General features: G+C 43.1%; 1 protein-coding gene across 7 annotated transcripts in view; it reads right to left on the bottom strand.

Moving 5' to 3' along the window:
* Window positions 1–23,528, bottom strand: part of GBF1 (golgi brefeldin A resistant guanine nucleotide exchange factor 1) — a 122,634-nt gene extending 99,106 nt beyond the window's left edge. For 3 of the 7 annotated variants that reach the window (XM_024734904.1, XM_024734903.1, XM_024734905.1), the window contains exons 1-3: window positions 23,209–23,527; window positions 8,601–8,709; window positions 7,034–7,100 (exon numbers count right to left, since the gene is read on the bottom strand). In XM_024734904.1, coding sequence (XP_024590672.1) covers window positions 7,034–7,100; window positions 8,601–8,696 — 163 coding nt within the window. In that variant the 5' untranslated portion in view covers window positions 8,697–8,709; window positions 23,209–23,527. Of the gene's footprint in view, window positions 1–7,033; window positions 7,101–8,600; window positions 8,710–23,208 lie in introns of those variants that run through there. The other 4 variants (XM_024734900.1, XM_024734906.1, XM_024734902.1 and 1 more) reach the window with 3 other exon arrangements.
* Between the last annotated feature and the right edge of the window lie 3,432 nt (window positions 23,529–26,960).

Here is a 26,960-nt window from a genome sequence, read left to right as displayed (position 1 = left end):
ACTAAAATCTCTTCACTACACTTTCCCATGTTCCAACTGAAACAGATTAACTTGAGGTATGAGGCATCCTGGAAGAGTTTTGCTTCAACTTAGAAGGCTATTTCTATGAGGCCTAAGCCAAACAGGTGTTAAGTCATAGTTCCTCCCAGGTTGCCTTTCAGACTCTGTTTAAATGTTCTCTGTAAACCTCTGGAGGTTACACGGATTCAAACCTCCTAGCTCAGATTCTGAATTCACAAAGCTTGAGACAGACAGTACCCTACAGGTGTGTTTGTCCAGGATAAACTATATTTAAATAAACTCCTGATACATCCACTCTCTCCAGGCACCTGCTTCTCCCTCTTAAACTCAAGCACACCATATCTTGCTGTCCAGGTAAGCACAGTAAAGAAATATCCTATCCCTCAAATATCTTATCCCTCAGAGTTACAATATGCAAACCCACCAACGTCTTTGGGAACACCTAAACTCTGGCCAGAACAGCTTTACATGAGAAAGCCAAATAAGCAAATATATGAGCTAAATTTTTGTTCATTTCTTTGGCTTATGTGTTAGCAAGGGAAAGAGTGGGAGTAAGAAAAGATGGCAATAGATTTTTCTCATTCACTCTCACCTATTCCATACCTGATAGGGAACCATATGGCACAGAGTAGAGGCTACAAAGGTTAGCCTTGGAATGGTCAGCTAGAGCCGCTAGTCTTAAAAACCAGTGGTTACGAGGGCAGGAAGTTTGTTTACCATTACAGATCCAGTGCCTAAGTGCCTAAGCAAAATGTCTAGCACATAGCAGATATTCAATAAATATTGGTTAGAAGCAATTCAACAAGCTAGACCCAGAAGAAATCCAAAACTTGGTGAATCTCACAAAGAAAAGGTCCAAGCAGCTACAACAGTTCCACAGTTAATACAGTGCTTATACTGAGCCTCAAGACCATATTAGTCTTATGCTAAATACCCCCAAACCCCATAGGTCCTCAGAATTAAAAAGGCCAGCCAGGGGTTATATCTCCAAAGGCAAACTCGATACCCTCCCCCCCACCACCACCCGGACACACACCACTAAGATGTCTTCCTCAAGCCCTGGCCTTAAAGGGCTTTAAAGGCTTTAAAGTCATTAACAGGTGATTCCTTAAGAGAAGATTCTGGTTGTGATACTTTTAGACTGTTCTTCTCTCTGTGCTTTAAAACAAAAATTTTCTGGAAAAGAATCTCTTTGTAATGATCTAAGTTTGAAGACCAAGGACAAAGGCAGCCTCAATCTGGAGGCAAATGACCACAGCCAAACACCACAAATCACAACTGACTAGAGCCTTGTCCATGAAGTTATACTGAATGAAGGGTACTAAGGCTTGCAAGGATTTGCCTAATCTGGGAACAAAGAGATCAAAGACCAGAGACAATGCTGGCTAGAAGTATTCTTCTAAACTGTCTACTCTGGGGGGACTTCCCTGGCAGTCCAATGTTTAAGACTCCGTGCTTCCATGGCAGGGGGCACGGGTGTGATCCCTCGTTGGGGAACTAAGATCTCACATCCCGTGCTGCGCGGCTAAAAAAATAAAAATAAACTGTCTACTCTCCACAGACCTAAAACCAAGAGCAGTATCAAGTATCCTAATATTTCACTTTCCCTTTCATCCCCCATCCCATGCCACAGATCTTACCACCCAGTCTAACTGTGAGATTGGAGATAACTCCAACAAGCAAGAGCCCCAACAAGATCTCTAAAAGGATAAAAGGAAATGTGTCTTTGGAATCTAAGCCCATGGTAGGGCTTGGGCAGATGCAAGGGAGAGGCATTGGTCCTTCTGCCCCTAAGGCCAGGACAACCCAGCCCTGCAGGCAGCACAGAGTTAACTACCCACCCGCTTTGAGAAGCACAAAGGTACATCACTGCAACATGCCTAACATTTACATTGCCTCTCTCTGCTCATTAAACAGGTTTTCGTTAAATAATGAACAAACTGTATTACAGACTCCGATGAGAATTCCAAAATTATAAATCAACTGGGAAAGCCCAAAGGGGCAGACAGACAGGGAAGGGGGGAGAAGGATAATATTGACTAATATAAAGGGCGCAGCTTGACAGTGGATATTCCTGCCACACCTGATCAAACACACTCCGTTGGGGGAGGGGAAAGAGAGCAAGAGAGGGGAGATGGGACAAGAGAGCCTGAAATTTGCATCCGGAAAAGATTAAAATGGATTCTTTGGGGATAGAGAAAATACATAATATATATTACTATAAATGCAAAACTGTACTAAAAGCTAACTCAAATGTCAAAGATTACAGCTTGAATAAATTTAAATATAAAAGCCATGTGCTTCTTGAGTTAATGAGAGAGACATAAAAGGACAAACTGGGCTAGGAGGCTGAACAGAGCCTTATGCTGCCTTTGCTGGGCAATGGGTTCAAAGAACAGCAGCAACTATAGTCAGAGGCTTCCTTTCATGGCTCTGAGCCTTGAGAAAGAACTGGCAAATCCCATTACTTTTCCAGTGTACATTTGCTATTTTTAAAAATTAAGATACAATTCATATGCCATAAAATTCACCCTTCTAAAGTATACACTTCAATGGTTTTTAGTATATTCACAAAGCTGTACAACCATCATCATTATCTAATTCCAGAACATTTTCATCACCCCAAAAGGAAACCCTATAACCATTAGCAGTTACTCCCCATGCCCACTCCCAGCTCCTGGCAACCACACATCTGCTTTAACTCTTTCAGAATAACCTCCTAAAGGATTCCTAAGAGAACTGAAAGACCAAATGAGGGGCAGCAGTCAAGTCTCACTGGTGGTGAGCTATGGCTTTATCCAAAGTACCAATATGCAAACTTTGCTCTTAGGCACTCCATACCTTCCAAGTGCAACCCTCTCTTTAGATTTGGTATTAGAATATTCTATTACTCTAGATGTTACAGAGCATCCAGTTGTCATGAATTTTAGGCAAATACTGACTGCAAATGTAGTCCAGAGACATATCTGTGAGAATAACTGATATGGACTTGCTAAACTTACTAGGGACAGTGGACTTATTTCCTTCACAATGCTCAGATAATGTTCCTGGAGGAGTAGGTAGCGCTTATGTCAGTAAAAGATTCTGACTGCTTACAAGAAAAGAGACAAAATCATTTAGGTTGACTGACAATGTCCAATGAACCACCTATTTCCATTAGTAATATTCTTAACCAACCCAGCCAACAAATAACCTAGAAAAGTGCAAATAGAAAGCCTTTGTAAAAAGAGACCAAGCCCAAGTCATTTTCATGAGTTAAACTGAATAGAGTCTTAGAATTCCTGCCATACTTCCTCCAAACTAAGTGGTACAACATTCCCAGTCACATAGCACAGGCAGTCCCTTCAGTCTCTCTCTCCAAGTTCAAAACCCTTTCCCAGCCTCCAACCGTTAACAGGCTTCCAAGAAAGCAGTCCTCCTGACACTGCCAATCAGAAAAATCTGTTTGTTTTGGTAAAAGAAACAAGAAATTGGTCATGGATTGCAGAGTCCAGGACCACAGGGGCAGTTGACCCATAAACCTGTTCCTGGAAGCCAGCACTATGTGGGGGGTCAGAACCAATCAGAAGACTATGAAATGCTCTATTTTGGGTCCACTCTGTTATTTTCTCAGGCAGGTAATATGCTAAAACCCAAGAACAATGGGGCAACCTTGGCAGGCACCATTTCAACATCTGCCACAGCTGTTGGTCCCTGGAAAATACTACAACCTTCTTCCTTGCTCTGAGGGAAAGCCTGGCAACCTTGTTGGAACCCAGCTATGTTCCTAGTACCACTGACAGAACTGGCTCCTCAGTGCATTCTGGTTTTAATAGTTTCAAGCTGAAGATAATCTGGATTCCTAACCCAAAGATGTAAGAAAATTAGGCAGCAGACTCAACTTTGGTAGCTCTTAGATGGTCTAGACTCCAAATCCTGGACTGCACTATTCACCACAGATACAGTCTCTGAACTGAAGTCTTGGGATATGTCAGAATGGAGAAAACAAGTGTGGGATATGGATTGGATGGCAAGTAGGAAATGTGGCTCTGTCAGGATAGCAGCACCACCTCAGCTCCTCAAGGTCTGCAGCGTGCCCAAAAAGCCTGCAAGACTACTCCAGTCTGACCTCAGCCATTTTAAGGTGTCCCCAGCCACTTATAACAATTCCTAGCTGTCTATAAAATAATTGCCAAGTTTTCAAATGTATTAACTTGTTTAATCCCCTTAACTCTCTTAGAAAGACAATACTCTGAACTCTGACCCACCAAAAAGAGTTGTAAATATCTACTCACTACATTTTCTTTTTAATTGGGATGTGTACGCTTTATCTGAAAAGCTGAAAAGATCTGGCAGCAGCATGAATGCAACCAGAGATTATCATACTAAGTGAAGTAAGTCAGAAAGAGAAAGACAAATACCATATGATATCATTTGTATGTGGAGTCTAAAATATGACACAAATTAACCTACCTAAGAAGCAGAAACAGAACAGAAACAGACTAACCTACCTAAGAAGCAGAAACAGAAACTCACAGAACAGACTTGTGGTTTTGGGGTGTGGGGGGAGGGGAGAGATGTAGTGGGAGTTTGGAGTTAGTAGATGCAAACTATTACATATAAAATGGATGAACAACAAGGTCCTACTGTATAGCACAGGGAACTATATTCAGTATCCTGGGATAAACCATAATGGAAAAGAATATAAAAAAGAATGTATACACGTATAACTGAGTCACTTCGCTGTATAGCAGAAATTAACAAAACACTGTAAATCAACCATACTTGGATTAAAAAAAAAAATCTGTGTAAGCCACCAACTTTCTAAAGCAGCCAAATCACTTACAGTACAGGCCATAAAATGGAAACATGCCACCTAGTTGCATTAGCCCTGCTAACCAGCTAACAACAACAACCTCTATACTACTTGATCATTCTTGGTTAATACTGCCAACACTTTTTAACTGAGTAGAATTTGCTCCTTTTAAGAAACATGTAGGGGCTTCCCTGGTGGCGCAGTGGTTGAGAGTCCGCCTGCCAATGCAGGGGATGCACGTTCGTGCCCCGGTCCGGGAAGATCCCACATGCCGCGGAGCAGCTGGGCCAGTGAGCCATGGCTGCTGAGCCTGCGCGTCCGGAGCCTGTGCCGTGCAACGGGAGAGGCCACAACAGTGAGAGGCCCGCGTAACGCAAAAAAAAAAAAGAAAAAAATAAGAAACATGTAGGGGATCCTTAGATAACTTCTGCCCATGTTTAGGAAAGTAAAAAGGAATTTTTCTCCAGATATTCTCCTATTGATACATTTCTCATGAAAGGAAAAATTTATTTGTTCATTTATTATTTATTTAATTTGCAAAAGCTTTAAAAACTATTTCATTTGTGGTCTTAGATATGTTACTAGCTAAAACCATTCCAGGGTTATACACTGCAAAAGCCCTTTATAGTCAACAGAGGAACACGGCTCGGAGGCTTTCCCTTTAGGTCTACATATACCCCCTTGAAAAACCTGAAGTGTTGAGACTTGCCTCCTCCCTTGGCATGTTTTTATACATAATATAAGGCACTTCCTGTGTACCTTCTCCTCTAACTGTAAGAACAGAAACAATGCAGAACAGGGCACTAAACCAGGCATCAGGGGCCTGAATTCTGACGGAAACTCTGATGGAGTTTTTTTTTTTTTTTTTTTCTGATGGAGTTTTCACCCTGCTTCTTACGATCTGTGACCCCAGCTAAATCACTTAAAGTATCTCTGGGCTTCAACTTCATTCATAAAAAGGGGACAATATCTAACATGCCTCCCCAACAGGGTTGTGTAAAAGTTCAATAAAGTATGGTAACTAGAATTACCATGGTGATCATTTTGAAATGTACAGAAATATCAAATCACAATGTTGTATAACAGGAACTAATATAGTATTATAGGTCAATTCTATTTCAAAAACAAACAACTCACAGAAAAAGAAATCACGATTGTGATTACCAGAGGCAGGGGGTGGGGGAAGGAGGAACTGGATGAAAGCAGCCAAAAAGTACAAACTTCCAGTTATATGATAAATAAGTACTAGGAATGTAATGTACATTATAAATATAATTAACACAGCTGTATGTTATATACGAAAGTTGTTAAGAGAGTAAATCCTAAGAGTTTTACATCACAAGGAAAAAAAAATTTTTTTTTCTATTTCTTTAATTTTGAATCTATGTGAGATGATAGATGTTCACTAAACTTACTGTGGTAATCATTTCATAATGTATGTAAGTCAAAGCATACGTACACCTTAAACTTACACAGTGCTGTATGTCAGTTACATCTCAATGAAACTAGAAGAAAAAATGAAGTTCCCCATACAAAAAATAAATAAATAAATAAGTGAAAGAAAGTTCAATACAGTAATAAATATGAAAGTGGCTTTGAAAATTCTAAACACATGAATATTATGTAACATAATTATGATTAGGAAAACAGGGGCAGAGTGTGTGACACAAAAGATTCTGGGAACAAGAGAAGACTAAAAGATCTGCATTACAGAGAGCTAAGGCCCTAAAACCAACAATGATTTTCTGTAAGAAAAGGGTTTTGCTGCAAGTATTAAAAACTTCACTTGTGCCACCCACTTCCTATCTTATAGAATACATAAGTTAGAGAAAGAAAGTAGTTAAAGCAAAACAAAACAAAACCAAAAAATAGCCAAAAATAACTTACTTATAACTCAAGCAATGAAGGAAGTTTATAATTGTATGAATGCTGATTCCCCACTAAAATGGGACACTCTACTAGGAACTCTAGGAAGGATCAGCAATAAAGTAAACCAGAGCAAACTACACCCGTGGGCCAAGGCTGGCTTGCAGCCTATTTTTTAAAAGAAAATTTTATTTATCACTCATTCATTTAAGTATTACCTGAGTCTGCATTTGAGCTACAAAGGCAGAGTTGAGTAGTTGCACAGTTGCTACAGCCTGCAAGGCCTAAAATATTTATCATATAGTCTTTTACAGAAAAAGTCTGCCCATCCCTGCAATAAATCACACTTACCTGTTACATTGTTTAAAACCTCCTTTAGATGACTGAAACTATGCAGCAGAGGATCCCGTTCTTCATCCTGTAACACATAAATTAAAAAAAAAAAAATTCATTATCAGGCCAAGAGGAAAGAGGAAATAAAGGACAGATCAAGAGCTCTTTCTCTGAAACCAACCAGAAAATTCAGTTTTCCTTCTGAAGAAAAGAAAGTTAGCTATAGTTCATTTTTCCAGTTCCCTAACCTCTTATCTCATAGAAGTACTCTGGGCTTACCTAAAACAGTACATCCTGAAATACTAAGCTTAATCTACACCATGACCATAGCACTCAAGCTACCATAGATTGCTAGGTCCTTTATATGTACTATGGTCTGAATGTTTGTGTCCCCTCAAAACTTCTAGGTTGGGATTTCCCTGGCGACTTCCCAGTGGTTAAGACTCTGTGCTTCCACTTCAGGGCGCGCGGGTTTGATCCCTGGTTGGGGAACTAAGATCCCACATGCCACATGGCGCGGCCACAAAAAAAAAAAAACTTCTATGTTGAAATCCTAAGGTGGGTGATTAGGTCATGAGGGCAGATTCCTCATGAATGGAATTAATGCCCTTTATACAAGAGGCCCAAGAGTGCTCCCTTGCCCTTCTACCATGTGAGGATACGATGAGAAGTCTGAGACCCAGAAGACGTCCCTCACCCGAGCATGCTGACATCCTGATCTTGAACTTCCAGCCCCCAGAAATAAATATCTGTTGTTTAAAGAAAAAAAAAAAAAAAATCTGTTGTTTATAAGCTACCCAGTCTTTGGCATTTGGTTTTGGTTAGAGCATCCCAAACAGACTGAGACATACAGACTAAGATGTATGTATTATTCTATCTTTTCTATTTCTTCATAGTCATCATAATCACGCATATTCACTTCTAAGACATTCCTGACTCCACTCGTACTTCTAATACAATCCACTTTTATAAATGAACATAAGAAATTTCTAAACACACATATACATATTCACCAAGTTGGAAATGTCTAAACTTGATTTTACCATTGTACCAAAAACTGTCTTACACGACTGTACAAAAAATATCCTTGAACATACAAATGCAGTAAAGAAAGTCCGCTTTACAACAGGTAATCTTACTCATCTGATTGGCAAGATATGGTCTGCTCTATATAAGAAAAGTTGCTGAATTCCCAAGGAGTACCATTACCAAGCCATACTCCATGTATCAATAACTAAACTAACTGAAATGAATTTGATAGCTAATTATAGTTCTTGGGAATTAGAAGATAAGGAATCTTTCTGACATTTTTAGGCATATAAAAGAGATCCCAAGTGTTAGCTTAAGTTGTTTATGAAAACAGCTAGAAGAAAAATGGTATCATCTTTTGGCTTCCAGAGAAAAAAACGCAGCTTATAAATTTGACTCTAGTTGAAATAAAACAAAACGGTCCTTGAAACCCTTCTGAAAAACGCTGAATTCCTACTATTATCATTATTACCAGGGAATTGATTACCATTTTAACCACACACCAGATCCCCTACAGCAACTCAGTGACCAGGTTCTCTACCCACTGCCCACTTACCAGTGGAGTATGGGTGCTCCATCGCGCATTTCGTTTGATGGCCCCAACCACAATGCTAATTTCCCCTTGAATGATGTAAATATTTTTATCCACCATCCTGGCAAACCTACTGAAACAGTGAAGAGAAAAGTTAGTTAATATTTGGTTACCCAAGAGCACACCCATGCTTAAATCAGTACCTGATAAGGTCAGAACTACGATTTAACTTTTCAGTACCAAGATTTCCCACCTGTAATACTAAGATGGGATGAAGCCCTTCTTATGTTATGAATCCAACTACCTGGCTCTTCTAGAGGTCTCTGCAAGTTCAAGATACAACTCAAAAAGCATCACACCAGAAACTTTTCAAAGGCACCTCAACAACCTCTAACAAGCATGTCAAATTCTTCAAAGTCAACTGTCCCCCAAATCTCTCCTACGAATCATACAGATACGCAGATACATCCATGTTGCTAGTTTGTTAAAGAAATATTTCAGATCTTCCTTTTATTCTTCCTTTTTTATCAACTCAATAAATAATGAAGGTTTAAGTTAAAAGAAAAGAATGAAGGCTGTTAGAAAAATAGCCCTGGTTTGGAACCACAGTTACAATGTCAATTTATAGACTGCATCCATTCTGCCAAGTCAGCTCCAGAAAATTGGACAGTGGCAGTGATGCAACCTTTGAAAAGTTCTGAAAAGTCAAGTTCACTTGCTTATAGCAGGAAATCGCTAATAAGCAGACTGTAAGGTAGACTCTTCTTGGCATAGAGAAAACCCTAGGAACATGTAAAATCAACCTAATCACTTCCCATTGTTTAGAAATCCTCCTGAGAAAAGACAAAATTTTAAAAAACGAAAGGGATAGAAAGCAGGGTAGGGGAGACATACAGTTAGACAAACATTTATATCAGGCTCAAGGAAATTTTAAAAAGTAAGGCTAACAGAGTAAGGAAAGGAATTCCAAAAATATTACTTAATAAGCACCTACTATGCATAAGGCATCTTTCAGAGTGCTAAGGATACAAAGCAAATAAGACATGGAAAGAGCTTCAGGCATACTGTGGAATGAAAAAAAAATTGTAATGCATGACTGTATGTTGCCAACTATGTAAAAACCAACCAACCAACCCACCTTACATAAAATACTAGATTTTTGTTTCCAAAAATATACCGTATTTAACATACAGTAAGATATAAAGAGAATATAACAACCAGTATCCAGATTAAGAACAGTACAACTGAAGTCTCTGTGTGTCCTCCCTAATTATATCCTTCTCTCTTTCATCTATAGGTCCCACTATTCTTTTTTTTATAAATTTATTTACTTATTTATTTATTATTTTTGGCTGCGTTGGGTCTTTGTCGCTGCACACGGGCTTTTCTCTAGTTACGGCAAGTGGGGCCTACTCTTTGTTGTGGTGTGCGGGCTTCTCATTGGGTAGCTTCTCTTGTTGCAGAGCACGGGCTCTAGGCACGCGAGTTTCAGTAGTTGTGGCACTCGGGCTCAGTAGTTGTGGCTCGCGGGCTCTAGAGCGCAGGGTCATAGTTGTGGCGCACAGGCTTAGTTGCTCTGCAGCATGTGGGATCCTCCTGGACCAGGGCTTGAACCTGTGTCCCCTGCATTGGCAGGCAGATTCTTAACCACTGTGCCACCAGAGAAGCCCTGGTCCCACTACTCTTAATCTGATGTTTATTAAACTTTTATGTTGCTTTATACTTTTACTTCATTGATATGTATCTCTAGACAATATGTATCATTCTGCGTATTTTTATATTTTGTATAATTAATATAATTTTGTATGTGTTCTTCTGCAATTTGCCTTTTTCCCTTGAAACATTGTTTGTGAGTCATCTATGTTGTTAAGTATACGTAATGTATTTTGTACAGGCATATAAAGAGATACATAAACACAGAATAAAAGGTCTGGGCAGATGTACCCCAAACTCAACAATCATAGTCATCTCTAGAGAAGGTACTATGAAATCAGGGTGTAATCAGAGGATACTTAGCCTTATCTATATTTTAAATTTTTACAAGGAGAACATATTACTGTATCATCAATATAATTAAAAATTAATAATTATGAAAGAAATGATATACAATTTCTGCCCTTGAGGCATTTACAGAGTTCAGTAGGATCTAAAAGAAAACTGAGCCAGAGACATGGAAGGAAGAAAAGCACCCTGAAAGTAGCTCTATTTGCATATTTTTTACACAAGAAAGTGAGAAGAATGAAAACCACTATGATAAAGGAAAAAAGAACTGGTACAAATTTTGTCCAGGCCCATAACACCTCTCCCAATCCACAAGGGAACCCAACAAAAGACAACACTTATTTTAAAGACAATTTAAAGAAACAACTAGGTTACTCTCAGAAGACTAAATGCTCTAGACACACAACAATGTTCTCTTCAATGAATAGATAAGATTCAATGATAAGAACATACCACAGTGAAGAGGAGGAGAACCAAGAAGTATAAGAAAGATAAACAAATTCAAAAATAAAGTATCAGGGGCTTCCCTGGTGGCGCAGTGGTTGAGAGTCCGCCTGCCAATGCAGGGGACACAGGCTCGTGCCCTGGTCCGGGAAGATCCCACATAACGCGGAGCAGCTGACGCCCGTGAGCCATAGCCGCTGAGCCTGCGCGTCCGGAGCCTGTGCTCCGCAACGCGAGAGGCCACAACAGTGAGAGGCCCGCGTACAGCAAAAAAAAAAAAAAGTATCAGAAAAGAAAAGATAAAATCTCTAGTATCTCTCCTTCCTTAAATTACTTAGGCAAGATGAATATGCTCTAGATCTCTGGATTTTTTTTTAATACACGTTACATTTTATTTTATTTATTTATTTTTATATATTTATTTTGGCTGCATCGGGTCTTAGTTGCAGCACGCAGAATCTTCGTTGCAGCATGCATGATCTTTTGTTGTGGCGTGCAGGCTTCTCTCTAGTTGTGACACGCAGGCTCTAGAGCACGTGGGCTCTGTAGTTTGCGGCACACAGGCTCTCTAGTTGAGGTGTGCAGGCTCAGTAGTTAAGGCACGCAGGCTTAGCTGCCCTGTGGCGTGTGGGATCCTAGTTCCCCAACCGGGGATCAAACCCATGTCCCCTGCATTGGAAGGCAGATTCTTAACCACTGGACCACCAGGGAAGTTCCTGGAAGGTTTTTTTTAAGAAACTCCTAACAACACGGGGAGGGGGAAGGGTAAGCTGGGACAAAGTGAGAGAGTGGCATGGACTTATATATACTACCAAATGTAAAATAGGTAGCTAGTGGGAAGCAGCCACATAGCACACGGAGTTCAGTTCAGTGCTTTGTGACCACCTAAAGTGGTGGTTTAGGGAGGGTGAGAGAGAGACGCAAGAGGGAGGAGATATGGGGATATATGTATATGTATAGCTGATTCACGCTGTTATAAAGCAGAAACTAACACACCGTTGTAAAGCAGTTATACTCCAATAAAGATGTTAAGGGACTTCCCTGGTGGCACAGAGGTTGGGAGTCCACCTACCATTGCAGGGGACACATTGCAGGGCGGGTTCGAGCCCTGGTCTGGAAAGATCCCACATGCCATGGAGCAACTAAGCCCGTGCGCCACAACTACTGAGCCACACGCCACAACTACTGAAGCCCGCACGCCTAGAGCCTGTGTTCGCAGCAAGAGAAGCCACCGCAATGAGAAGCCCGCGCACCGCAACAAAGAGCAGCCCCCGCTCACTGCAACTAGAAAAAGCCCGTACAGCAATGAAGACCCAACACAGCCAAAAATTAATTAATTAATTTTTTTTAAAAAAAGAAAGAAACTCCTAACAGAGGCTGCCTCCAGAGAAAGGAACTGGGGAACAGTGGTGAGAGGAAGACTTATTTTTCTCTGCATATTCTTTTGTACTTTTTGAATTCTGTGTCACATACACATATTACCTATTTTTAAATTTTAATTAACAGATTTTTTTAATGAGTAGGCGCTACAGAAAAGTAGTTGTATTATTCCATGTATAAATGATTAAGAGCAGCAATCAAAGTTAATTAACTAACAAACATTTATTTCAGTCAACCAGATATTACTTAGCACATGCTAAGCAAAATGCTAGACAGAGTCATACAGAATTGTCCCTACCCACCCACAAGGAATTTATAATCTAGGAGATTAAACACATACATCTACACACAAACCCATACATATCTCCAATACATAAGTGATACACAGTGTCACAGTAGTGAAGCAAAGAAAATTATTTCTGGCAGAGGACCCTGGAAAGGCAAATGAAAGACAGGATTCAAACAGTCAAAAACACAAGGAGAGGGCTTCCCTGGTGGCGCAGTGGTTGAGAGTCTGCCTGCCGATGCAGGGGACACGGGTTCTGGGAAAAAAAAAAAAAAAAAACACAAGGAGAGAATGGCAAGAGTAAAGGCTTATTGGTAGGAAAATGCAATATGTATTTAGGGGGTCATGATTATTCCAGACTTGTTGGAACATTATTCCTAGGAGAATAATAGCATGTAAAGCTAGAAAAGCAAGTTGTAGGAGGAGCATATCATGGAGGGCTTTCAATATATATAGTACATATATAGACTACCTATCGTAAAAAATATTTTGGGGGGCCTGGAGGGGGCCACTATAAAATAAGAATATTTAATTTCTCTCTTTTTTTTTTTTTGGCTGTGCTGCACGGCATGCGGGATCTTAGTTTCCCAACCAGGGATCAAACCCGCGCCCCCTGCAGTGGAAGTGCAGAGTCTTAACCACTGGGCCACTGGGGAAGCCCGTTTAATTTCTCTTTTAAAGAACTAAGAGAGGGCTTCCCTGGTGGCACAGTGGTTTAGAGTCCGCCTGCCGATGCAGGGGACACGGGTTCGTGCTCCGGTCCGCGAGGATCCCACATGCCGCGGAGCGGCTGGGCCCGTGAGCCATGGCCGCTGAGCCTGCGCGTCCGGAGCCTGTGCTCTGCAACGGGAGAGGCCACAGCAGTGAGAGGCCCGCGTACCGCATAAAAAAAAAAAAAAAAAAAAATCAGAGGAAGAACTAAGAGAATGAGAGAAAACACCTATACTGAGAACACCACAGCAACAAGTAAATAACAACACTACACTACAAATTGCAAACAAAAGTGTCAACAGGACTTAACTGAGATCTAATAGGATCTACATGCTATTTGGAAGGCTTTCTGGAGGAAATAAATTTTGAACTGGGATACCAACTGAAATAATCAACCTAACACTCAATCAAAATTCATTAGGCATCAGAAGCTAACAATTTTCTAAAATAGCAAAGATCTAAGCAAAAAATCACTGTCTTAAGTTTCTTAGTAAAAAAGAAACATCTCAGGAATAAAGAGGAATTATTTTCAAGGACTATGCAGAGTTGCCTAATCTCCCTCCAAGCCTCTGAGCATGTCTCCTCACCCAAGAATCTCCCAAGGGAATTTGTCCTTGATGCTCAAATGGGAAGCTCCAATGAACCACTTGCTGTCTGGTAGCCAATGACCTAGAACCCCTTGCCATAAGGTCACAAAGGCCGGCAGAGACCTCACGAGTATGGTAGAAAAGAACTTAAGGTTTACCTTTTATCAGAAATAATATGAGAAGGAATGACCAAATACACACCAACGAATATCCCCCAGCCAAATAAGCTAGTGGTTTATCTGCTCAGAGACTGCGAGCAACATATATTCTTTGAAAGCACGATCTGTTTAAAGCTGGGCCTATAGGATTACAATGGTGCTTTGCTGGATTCTGCAACTGGCAACTCCCTCTAGATCTAAACAAAAGCAGGAGAAACAGAAAGAATAAATTGGATCCTTCATGGAATACCAAAAATTCTCTTTAGAATGAGTTAAAGACTTAAATGTAAAAAAGCAAAACCTGAAAACTTTTAGAATATAAGAGGGTGTTCCCTGGTGGTCTAGTGGTTAGGATTTAGCACTTTCACTGCCATGGCTCAGGTTTAATCCCTGGTTGGGGAACTGAGATCCCACAAGCCACGTGGTGTGGCCAAAAAAATATATGAGAATATTTTTATAATCTCAGCATAGGGGAGACGTACCTAAATAGGAAACAAAAAGCAGAACCCATAAAAAAAAAACTGGTAAATTAAACCATGTTAAAATTAAAGACATTTATTCAAAAGACACCATAAAAAAGAGGAAAAGATAAATCACAAACTGGGAGAAAATATATGTAACATATAATAAAGAAGAATGGATAAAGAAGATGTGGTACATATATACAACAGAATATTACTCAGCCATAAAAAAGGAACGAAATTGGGTCATTTGTAGAGACATGGATGGACCTAGAGACTGTCATACAGAGTGAAGTAAGTCAGAAAGAGAAAAACGAATAACATATTAACACATATATATGGAATCTGAAAAAAAATGGTATAGACGATCTTATTTACAAAGCAGAAATAGAGACATAGAGAAAAAAACGTATGGATACCAGGGGGGAAGGGGGCGGGGGGTGGGGGTGGGGGGATGAGCTGGGAGATTGGGATTGACATATATACACTATTGATACTATGTATCAAATAGATAACTTCTGAGAACCTACTATATAGTACAGAGAACTCTATCAATGCTCTGTGGTGACCTAAATGGGAAGGAAATCCAAAAAAAGAGGGAATATATGTATATGTATAGCTAATTCACTTTGCTGTACAGTAGAAACTAACACAGTATTGTAAAGCAACTATAATCCAATAAAATTTTTTTAAAAAAAGAAGGAATATTCATAATATAACTGCTACAAAACTATAAGGATAGACATATAAACCCTCCCCAAAACCGGCAACAGACATGAACAGGCATTTCACAGAATAAGGAAAATACAAACAGTAAATATATATACAAAAAGATTATGAGCTTCATTAATAGTCAATAAAATTACAAAATAAGATTATTAATGAGAAACCATTTTACACCTCCAAAATAGCACAAAATTTTAATTTGACAATACCAAAAGTTGGTAAAAATACAGATCAAGTGGCTGTTGAGTCTGTAAATTGATACAACTCATTTGGATAACAATTTGGCATTATCTTGCAAAGCTGAAGAAGTTCATATGCTATACCTCAGCAATTCCACTGCTAAGACTATACCCCAGGGAAATGAACAAAAAATTTACAACAGTTGGCTAAGGGGAGGGGAGACGTGACTAATAGGGAAGGGCATACCCACTGCCCCAGTTTTGGTAATGTTCTGTTTTTTGTTTTTTGTTTTTTTTTTTTTTTGTGGTATGCGGGCCTCTCACTGTTGTGGCCCCTCCCCGTTGCGGAGCACAGGCTCCGGATGTGCAGGCTCAGCGGCCATGACTCATGGGCCTAGCCGCTCCGTGGCATGTGGGATCTTCCCGTTCAACCACGGCCCCCCCAGGGAAACCCGGTAATTTTTTTTTTTTTTTTTTTTTTTTTTTTTTTTTTTCGCGGTACGCGGGCCTCTCACTGTTGCGGAGCACAGGCTCTGGACGCACAGGCTCAGCCGCTCCGCGGTATGTGGGATCTTCCCAGACCGGGGCACGAACCCGCGTCCCCAGCATCGGCAGGCAGACTCTCAACCACTGTGCCACCAGGGAAGCCCTAATGTTCTGTTTTTAAGCTGGGTTGGGGACACTGATGTCCCTTATATGCTGTATAAACCCTAACCCTTACTCATTCCATCCAAAAGTCAATGAGAGAATCAGAATACCACAGTGGTATTCCTGACTGTTATTACCTGTATGATCTTAGCCAAGTTTCTTAGCCTCTCTGATTCCCAATTTACAGTTCTGCATTGCATAATGGAGATAGTACCTCCTCACCCATTTGCTGTAAGGCCTGGCATGCTATTAGGAATATTAAAACCCAAAAAAAGGTTGGCTGTTATTATGATAATGCCTGCTCTGTTAAGTCTTCCCTGGCTAACCCACTCCCCCAGAGAGTATTAGCACTCCTTTTTTGTCACCCCATGGCACAGTACATACCTCTATTTAAACATATCTTATAATCACTTATAATTATTTATTTAATCTCTCTCTCCCATGAGTCTATGAGCATCTCAGAAAGAGACCATAATTTATCACCTTTTTATCCTCAATGCCTAACATATAGTAAGAAAAATGATAAATACTGAATGAACAAATGAATAACTGAAAGAATATCAAGACTGACTCTTCAGTATTGGTACAGCTCACATCCACCTCTTGTGAGAACAATTACTTCATAGAAGACAAGGACTCTAAGCCAGGCAGGCAAACCTTCTTTCTGTATCCCATGTTTGTTTCTGTACTAGAAGTTACAAATCTTCCATATTAGGCACTCTATGGACAAAAAGAACCCACATTTATCCACCAGTCAAATCATAATGCTTCTGTTTTCACATGTATCTTCCTGAAGTCTTCTCATATGCTATTTGCATGTTCACATTTCTTCTGTGATATACAATTCTTTATGTAATTGTCCATTCTTCCCATATGTATATATGTGTCTTATTTTCTTTGGTTCTAAATAGATTATTAGTGCTCACTTCGGCAGCACATATACTAAATAGATTATTAGTAGACCATTAAGTTATTTTTTTTCTTCATTGTTGTTCTTATTCAACAATGTTGTTCTTATTCAATTAGAAATTAGATTCTCCAAAGGCAAAGACTCAGGTTTTTTTTCTTTTTCATGGTGCTTTGATGTCTAATACAGAGCTATGTAAACCACGCAAACCCTGATGGGCTTTCTGAGAGGAAAGAAGGTACCAGGGAGCTGAACAACCATCAGCTGGCCCTTCTGAGGTTTATTTTCACTCGATCTCTCAAACATCCCAGAGAAGCACCAAAGACACAGAGTTTTTAAGGTTTCCAGAGCTAGACAAGGAACGTGCCATAGTTCTGTGTTTTGTTGAGAGTGACCCAAAATTACTAAACTAGTAAACAACTTGCTGGACTCAAGAAATTTACTCAAAGGGTGGAGGTAAGAGAAAATCAAACCAAGAAAAAAGCTGGTGCCCTGACAGGATACAACTGGAAAATCCTCCCAACCTGATAATCAGGTGACCAGTGTACCTCAGCTCTGCCATTCCCCCTCCTCCCTCTATGGAGATTCTGAGGTTATCCCAAGAATTATATGCAAGGCGAGCTACTGAGATAAGCTCAAAGTTGTCCAAAGATGCCCCTTCTGCCAGCTTGGAGATGAAAAATGAAACAAGACTTCTTTCCCCCACTCATCTTTTAACCACTCAGGGCACCCAACATGACAACTAATGGTGAAAGTTGGCAGAGTACGACAAAGATTAAAAAGTGAGCCTGGTGGGCTTCCCTGGTGGCTCAGTGGTTAAGAATCCGCCTGCCAATGCAGGGGACACAGGTTCAAGCCCTGGTCCGGAAAGATCCCACATGCCACGGAGCAACTAAGCCCATGTGCCACAACTACTTAGCCTATGCTCTAGAGCCCACGAGCCACAACTACTGAGCCCATGCACCGCAACTATTGAAGCCCGCGTGCCTAGAGCCCGGGCTCTGCAACAAGAGAGGCCACCACAATGAGAAGCCCACACACTGCAAAGAAGAGCAGTCCCCACTCGCTGCAACTAGAGAAAGCCCGGGGGTAGCAATGAAGACCCAAAGCAGCCATAAACAAATAAATAAATCTATTTTTTAAAAAAGTGAGCCTGGGGACTTCCCTCATGGCTCAGTGGTTAAGAATCCGCCTTCCAATGCAGGGAACATGGGTTCGATTCCTGGTCGGAGAACTAAGATCCCACATGCTGTGGGGCAACTAAGCCCGTGTGCTCTAGAGCCTGCGTGCCACAACTGGAGAGCCCATGCGCCACAATTAGAGAGCCCATGCACTGCAACTACTGAGCATGTGCACTCTGCAGCCTACACGCCAAAACTAGAGAGAAGCCTGCACACAGCGAAGAACCTGCGTGCCGCAACGAAAGATCCTGCGTGCTGCAACTAAGACCCAACACGGTCAAATAAAAAAATAAATAAAAAGAACCCCCCCATATCGTTCTTTAAAAACAAAAAAGTGAGTCTGGAGGACTTCCCTGGTGGCACAGTGGTTAAGAATCCGCCTGTGGGCTTCCCTGGTGGTGCAGTGGTTAAGAATCCGCCTGCCAATGCAGGGGACACAAGTTCGAGCCCTGGTCCAGGAAGATCCCACATGGCACGGAGCAACTAAGCCCATGCACCACAACTACTAAGCCTGTGCTCTAGAGTCTGCAAGCCACAACTACTGAGCCTGCATGTCACAACTACTGAAGCCCGTGCACCTAGAGCCCATGCTCCGCAATGAGAAGCCCGCACACTGCAACACAGAGTAGCCTCCCACTCGCCACAACTAGAGAAAGCCCGCATGCAGCAACAAAGACCCAACGCAGCCAAAAATAAATAAATAAATAAGTAAAAAGGAAAAAAAAGTGAGTCTGTATGATTATACGCAGAGAATTGCAGTGATTAAGTCTCATAAGGCCTGCCCGTTTTGTATGTCAGGGGTCATCCTCCACTGTCATCAGGCAGAATCTAGTCCACAGACATACATTTTTCCTCCTATAAAAGGTTTTTAAATAATTTAACTAGTTGCCAACAGTTTAAAACACAATGATCTGAATTCCCAGTTTGTCTTGAAAAATAGGAAGAATGGTCATACTGTGCCCACATTCCAGTATACTACAGTCACTACTACATCCTAATACATTCCCTCCTGGCTCGCTTCCCTCATTTACATTACCTGCCTGATACTCAGGCATTTGAGCTTGTAATCCCTGCTTTATTTACATGATGGCAACAAATCATTACTTCCATGATCACATCCACTGCAACTGGGGCCCCAAATCACCACAGTGCCCTATTACATTTTCATTTAATTTAAACAACTGCTGTGGAACAGTAAAAAATAAACACCTGCCAATTACATTTACAAAGCTCTTCCAGCCAGAGATTAAAATGAACCTCCCTTTCTCCCTTCAACTCAACTCCACAATTATCCCAACAGCAGAATCACTCTAATTAGTCACCTTGAACCACAGGGACAGACTGTGATCAACCAACAGAAGTGGTGTAAAAAGACTAGGCTGATCCTTCCAGTGAGTATTGTATAAATACAATGGGTCTCCTCAAAAGCAGGAGCTGTGTCTTTTTCCTCTCCAGCTGCTCACACTAGCCAGTCTAAGTACCCCATCAATGAAGTTATTATTTAAAAGTAGCAGTCATTCTGCCTTCTGGAACACGGGGAAGTGAACTAGTAGTGTAACTCTGAGAACTTCGAGTTCAACTGGGATTGGTGCCCAGCTACTCATGAGGAGATGTGCCTACAACCTGAGTTCCGACTGTGCCAATGAGCATCAACGTCAAGGTTAGAACATACTGTCTACCACCACCTTTAAAAGGAAGCTGAAAAAAAAAAAAAAAGCTTAAATACTTAAACACAAGTCTTGAAGGAAAAACAAATTTTCTGATCTGGGATGGGGGCTGGGAGTAAAGAACTATTCCTAACCAGAAAATGACTTTTTAAAGTAAGAAAAGGTAAAATCTTGTTGCCTGACTTAACCTCCAGGCCCAACTGAAAAGATGCTGAACTGGTCACACTATCAACCCAAAGACTAGACTGCCTATTATGCAAAGCATTATCAACTCAACAGGGCTCAACGGGGTATATTAACCCAGATGAGAAAGGCAGACCCATCAAACCTGGATACTTCCCGAGATGACTATGTCATTTCATTAGCCATTCTAAATTACTTTTTTGGAAATTCTACAATATAGATCAGCAAGTTAAAATGCAAACAGTTTCCTATACCATTTCCACCTCACTTATTTTATTTATTTACTTACTTTCTTATTTATTTATTTATTTATTTATGGCTGTGTTGGGTCTTCGATGCTGCACACGGGCTCTCTCTAGTTGCGGCTAGCAGAGGCTACTCTTCGTTGCGGTGCACAGGCCTCTTGTGTGGCCTCTCTTGTTACGGAGCACAGGCTCTAGGCACACGGGCTTCATTAGTTGCAGCACTCAGGCTCAGTAGTTGCAGCACGCAGGCCCTAGATTGTGCAGGCTTCAGTAGTTGTGGCACATGGGCTCAGCAACTTTGGCTTGCGTGCTCTACAGCGCAGGCTCAGCAGTTGTGGCCCATGGGCTTAGCCGCTCCACAGCATGTGGGATCTTCCTGGACTAGGGATCAAACCTGTGTCCCCTGCACTGGCAGGCGGATTCTCAACCACTGCACCACCAGGGAAGTCCCACCCCATTTATTTTAAATCAATAAGTATCAATACAGCAACCTGAATGTCCATAAACAGATGAATGGATAAAGAAGATGTGGTACATATATACAATGGAATATTACTCAGCCATAAAAAGGAACAAAATTGGGTCATCTGCAGAGACGTGGATGGACCTAGAGACTATCATACAAAGTGAAGTAAGTCAGAAAGAGAAAAATAAATAACGTATATTAGCACATATATGTGGAATCTAGAAAAATGGTACGGATGAACCTATTTGCAAGGCAGGAATAGACACAGATGTAGAGAACGAATGTGTGGACACGGGGTGGGGGAAGGGGGGTGGGATGAACTGGGAGATTGGGATTGACATATATGCACTACCATGTGTAAAAGAGATAGCTAGTGGGAACCTGCTGTACAGTGCAGGGAGCTCAGCTGGGTGCTCTGTCTTGACCTAGATGGGTGGGATGGGGGTGTGGGAGGGAGGCCCATAGAGGGAGGCAATATATGCATACATAATATATACATATAGCTGATTCACTTCCTTGTACAGCAGAAACTAACACAACACTGTAGAGCAACTATACCCCAATTAAAAAAAAAAACAATATAGACAATGCTATCTCCCCTACCAACGTGCGCGCGCGCACACACACACACAATTTCAGGAGAGCAGAGTTTAGTCACTCTAGAACCTAGAGAGTTTTCCCTTCTAACACAATGAGGTTTTGATCCTCCTTATTACTACCTCACCATGCAAAAGTCCTGACTGCCAGGGCTAGAATCAGGCCACAAGTCAGGATCACATACTAGAACTAATCCTAGGGGGGCTTCCCTGGTGGTGCAGTGGTAAAGAGTCTGCCTGCCAATGCAGGGGACACGGGTTCAAGCTCTGGTCCAGGAAGATCCCACATGCTGCGGAGCAACTAAGCCCGTGCGCCACAACTACTGAGGCTGCACTCTACAGCCCACGAGCCACAACTACTGAGCCCACGTGCCGCAACTACTGAAGGCTGTGAACCTAAAGCCTGTGCTCCACAGCAAGAGAAGCCACCACAATGAGAAGCCCGTGTACCACAACGAAGAGTAGCCCCCGCTCGCCGCAACTAGAGAAAAGCCCACGCGCAGCAATAAAGACCCAGTGCAGCCAAAAATAAAATAAATAGGCACAGATAACACTTATTGAGTGTCCACTATATGCTGAAAAGCATTCAGGTTGACATGCTCTAGCTAGACTGGTGCACATACATTGCTACTGCTTTTAAGAAACGCATAAACTGAACAGAGCAATCCCCAAATGAACCTTTCCATTTGCGTCCTCCACAGGGCTCAGAGGAGTGCCTTGTGTACCTAATTTAAAGGCATACAAATTTCTATGTCGTGTATTAAAAGACACTGTACCTACACTCTTCCTCATTTTTAAAGGCATTCTTTACCCTTGAGGGACTTTTATAGCTTTACAATACAGCAGTTTATCAGAGATCATCATAGTGCCATAAACTATACTTTTGGGGTTATGTTCCATCATTCACTCTGCAGTCCTGACCCTACCACTTTTTATTTGACTGAACACCTCTCATGACTCTTCTTACCCACTAAAAATAACAGGCCAAAGTACCAACTTCACAGGTATTCAAATCCCTCTCCGCTCTCGTCCAAATATGTCATAATAGAGTGGCTTCCTTGTGACTGAACTTCATCTCCTTAGGCCAAGTGAAGACCTGGGGAGGAAATGCCAACCAAGAACATACACCAAAAGAGAATATTACACAATATAAAAGATTGTGTAAAAGAAAAAACGGGCTCAGAAGATAAGTCCAGTGTTTACATACAGTCCCAGACTGGCAGGTAGCAGCCCCATAAAAGGAAAGCCTTCTCTTAGCCCAGGTCCCCAAGAGGCTGGCCTCAGTCCTTCCACACCTTTTCTCACTACCTGGTCTAGGTTGCATTAGTTCATCATCATTAATGAAGCAGTTCAGCTGAATTAATGAGGCAGTCACACAGAAGTGGGCGCTGCACAAAACCTGGAGAGACTCTCATATCTAAGGTCTAAAAATCAACCCTGAAAAGTAGATACAATACTCTTCAGATTTGCTTTCAGCTGAGGACTGGAGTCTTTAGGATGCAAAAAGCTCCAGAAGAGAGAAACTGAAAGCTAGGTTAAACCTAGAAACACAGGGAGGATTCCGGTACCCGCAAGGCTTGAAAAGCCAGAGTTGAAGTCGTCCCTCCGGCGGCAGGGGCCTGACCTTTGCCCCCTACACCTCTCCCAGTTCCCTCCCACAGCAATCTCTCCCTCGTCTCGTTCCTGCCCCTGCGTCCTTAACCCACCCCGGCTCATTCAGTTTAAGGGCCCTCCTCCTCTTATTCCCTCTCGCTATGTCAGGGCGGCCTTCACGACACTGGAACTCTAAGAAGAGACTTCGCTGACCTGTCAGCGGATCCAAAATGGCGGGGCCTAGTCCCAGGACCGGCAGCCGCTGCTCATGTCCAGCCCGGGCCCCGAAGGCGTCCCCGAGCGGCTCTCGCGGCTCTGGTGGCAGATGGGAGCAGGGAAGAAGCCCTTTTCTGGGAGTTGAGGCCGAAGTCAAGGCCCGCACAGTCAGGAAGAGTCGGCCGGAACGGGCGGTGGAGCCGGCTACCTTCCCTGTCAGCTCACTGACGTGGTAACTAGCCTCAGTCTAGCCCGCTGCCTGGTCACTGCGCGAGCCCTGCCGCGCACAGCCAATCATAGGTTTGCATCGTGAAAAGTGGCATTCCAGCAATCCAATCGAAGAAAGGAAATTGGCTTCGGGAGGCGGGTAGTGCCTAAAGAGGCGAGATTACAAGAGAAAAAAAGGGTAGGCAGGGAATAACCAACGGATATGAGGACTCTCTGAGTGACAGTACTGAGAAACCAATAAAAAAGGAGAAAGTGCGCTGGGCAGTTGGAGAGGTGGAGTTAGGTAGAGTTCGGTTGCAGTGCACGGTTTGGCAGTAGCTGCTGGGCATTATGGGGAAGAAAGCTACGACTTGCTGGAAAGGGGGCGGAGTCCTTTTTGAGAGCCTGAGTGGACGACCCTACTACCCCTAAGCGCAAGCCCGCCGCCACTCCCTATTAAAGTCACCTGGGCCAATACCGTGACCCTTGAGGGATCATTTCCTTTCTAGGCAGTTCTGAGCTCCTTCCAGGATGGAGGGAGCAATCTATTCCAACCTCCCTTCCCCCACCGTCGCGTCTGCTTGCCCTGTTTGGCTTCTCATAAATGAGTCTGTCCCATCCCAACTTTGTTTCTATGTCTTGTGCCCCATTCCTATCATCCTGAAATAGAGACAATGGGAGGTGACAAAAAGCTTGGATATCTAATCCAGGTCCTTTCATTTTACAGAGCAGGAAATTGAATCCCAGAATGGAAAGATGGCCCCCACCATCTGTATAGCTAGTTAATGACAGAGCAGAGAAACAAACCTAGGTGTCCTCACCCCCAGTCCAGCTCTCTTTTTCACTGCCCATCGATACCTCTTATGCTTTAGTTTATCAGACTGTGACTCCCAGCTCTGACCATCATCCTAAGCCTTGGACACTTTACCTACCTAGAAAAAAGATAATCACACAGGTTATTCCACATCACCATTGACAGGAAACTGCAGCCTTTCCTGAAGCCTTAAAAATGCTGAGAGGCCTGAGGGCAAGATACCCACCGCAGTCTTCACTCTCCTGCCCCCAGCTGCCTCTCCCCTGGCAAAAGATGATAGAGGTTGCTAGGATATTTAGAATTACCTAGAAGTGAGAGTGTGTAGAAAGAGGACAGAAGGATGAGTTTTCTACTTGCAGATTGAATGGTGGAATTCCCAGCCCATCTGCTGGAATAAATCCCAGTGTCCCTGCAGACCTGAAGAGACTGCTAGGAGACAATGAAAAAAGATACCAACTCTCTCCCCATTTCCTCCCATTTATGGATGACTCAAGTCCAGGGAAGCTCCATTCCTAACCCCATAGGACTGTGGTCTCAAAACCAGACATCCAAAGACCATCCTCATGCTAGAATCCTCTAATACCAAGAAACCATCAGGCCTGAAATCAGAATTGAAGAACTCCTTAACAGCTTCCTGTACCTGCATGTTGGGCTCCTGATCTCTGGGTCCAGCTGAGGATCTTGCCTCTTTCACCCAACGAGAGTCAGGGGCAGAGGATACAACCACCATAGCACATCTTTCTAGCCCACCTCTGAGCCATTTTCCACCTTCATTTGAAAACTGGGATTTGGTCTCCTGGGCTCATCTCAGATTGAGAGGTCCTGCATAACCAACTGAAAAATCTTCTAAGTGGGACAAAACTCCCTACTACCCTATCTCCACTCCTACATACCTCCAGAAATCAATCAACCTAAAAGTATGAATGGAATTGTGTGTTAGAGATAAGGAGGAGAGAGATGACAATGTCCCAGCCCCTTCTAACCTCCATCATCTTACCAGACAAAACATCTCCCTCTCAGATTTTAGTACTGAGTATCTACATCATGCCTAGGAATAGAAAGATGAGGAAGACATGGTCCTTGCCCTCCTAAATCTTAGCATCATAGGGGACAACACATAAGCTGATCTCTTCCATATCATGGGTGGGGTAATAGAGATACACACAGCAGGGCTGGGGGAGCAAGAGACTACGCATCTGGCTAACGTGGGAATTCAGGAAAGGCTTCCCAGAGACAATGAGGCCTGAGTGGAGCTTAGGGGGATGAGTAGGAGTTGACAAAATGAAGACTGGTTAGAAATATGTTACTGTCAGAGGTGTGCAGAAAACCACTAGGAGCCTGGAGATTAAGACAGGGTCAGGTCCTGAAAGTCTGCTGTGCCACGCAAGGGAGCTTAGCCTTTATCCTGAGGGCAAACAGGAGCCACTGAAGGGTTTTAAGCAAAGACATGACTGGTCAGATTCATCTTAGGAGTATATTATATAATAGGGCTGAGGGCCCTAAGGGACACCCTAGAAACCCAGCCTGACTCCACATGTTGCTTGGGACATCTGTCCTATCCCTTGCAACTCCCTAACCTGCAAGCACCAAGGCCACACCTTGCCCACAGAACTGAATTTGGTATCACCAAGGAGCAGGTAGCCCTGGTAAGGCTGGGAGAACATAGCTTGTGTGAGACAAGAGTGCAGACTGACAGGGAACTTGCCCAGGCCTCTGAGGAGTGCCCAGCCCAAGCCCTGAGAACCAGCTAGAACCTCTTTTAATTTTGCGGGGGGAGGGGGAGTAAGGGAGTCATAGTTAAGTTACTTGTCCAAGGTCACTCAGTGATGTTGCAGCTGGTGGCAGGGTTAGAATACTGTTTTAGTTTGTCGCACTCCAAACTCTGCTTTCTCCACGAAGCCACCTTCCTTGGAGGAGAGGAAAAAAGGGCTGAAGTGGGGATGGGGATGGGGGGGTGGGGGCGCAGCCGAGAAGAGGAAGAGAGAAAAATGCAAGGAAAAAAGGAAAAAGAGGATCAGAAAGGGAAATTAGTCTTTCGAAGTGGCAGGGGAGGGAGGAGTGAGACAAACAGCAGGAGCAGAGTGGTGGCGGAGAAAATAAAAGAGGAAAGAAAGGCGAGAAGTTAAAGGGAGACGTGGGAGGATTGGAGCAGAGACAAAAGGGCAGAGAGACAGACAGCGACAAGTGGAGAAAAACGCCGAAACTTGAGCGGCAACGAAGTCTGAGCGCTGAAACCCCACGGCCTCTCCCGGCCCGTGCGCCCTCCCACCTGGTCCTATCCCCCAGCACCGTTCCAGTTCGCTCGGTGTGGCGGCCTGGTCCCACCTCGCCGCCGACCGGCCCCGGTTCCGCGGGGATACCCGGTCCACTCTACGCTCGCCCGCTCGGTTCCGCCAAAATGTTCTTCGGCAGCGCCATTTCAGCCACGTGGGGAGAGGCGTGGTCCAGTTCCTGAGGAGCGCCTCCGATTGGCTAGGGGGCGGGGTTCCTGGCGGCGCGCCGGCCGGACCACCCCCCTGAAGGCGGGGCCAGAACATTCACAGCTGGAAAGGGTGGAGCCCCGGTAGCGCAGCTGGAAGGGGGCGGGGCCCGACGCGCGAGGCTCGCAGCGGCGGGCTGGGGGCGCCCTGGACTGCCATAAAGTGAATGGGCGCCAGCGGGGGGTGGCAGTCCGCGGCGAGGCTTACTCTCTCCCAGCGAGCCCGGGAGCGCCGGAGCGGAGCGGCGG

The sequence above is a fragment of the Neophocaena asiaeorientalis genome, unplaced genomic scaffold (genome assembly GCF_003031525.2).
Source record: "Neophocaena asiaeorientalis asiaeorientalis breed wild unplaced genomic scaffold, Neophocaena_asiaeorientalis_V1.1 scaffold240, whole genome shotgun sequence".
In the NCBI taxonomy this organism is placed as follows: domain Eukaryota; kingdom Metazoa; phylum Chordata; class Mammalia; order Artiodactyla; family Phocoenidae; genus Neophocaena; species Neophocaena asiaeorientalis.
This window is presented reverse-complemented; position numbering and strand designations above follow the sequence as displayed.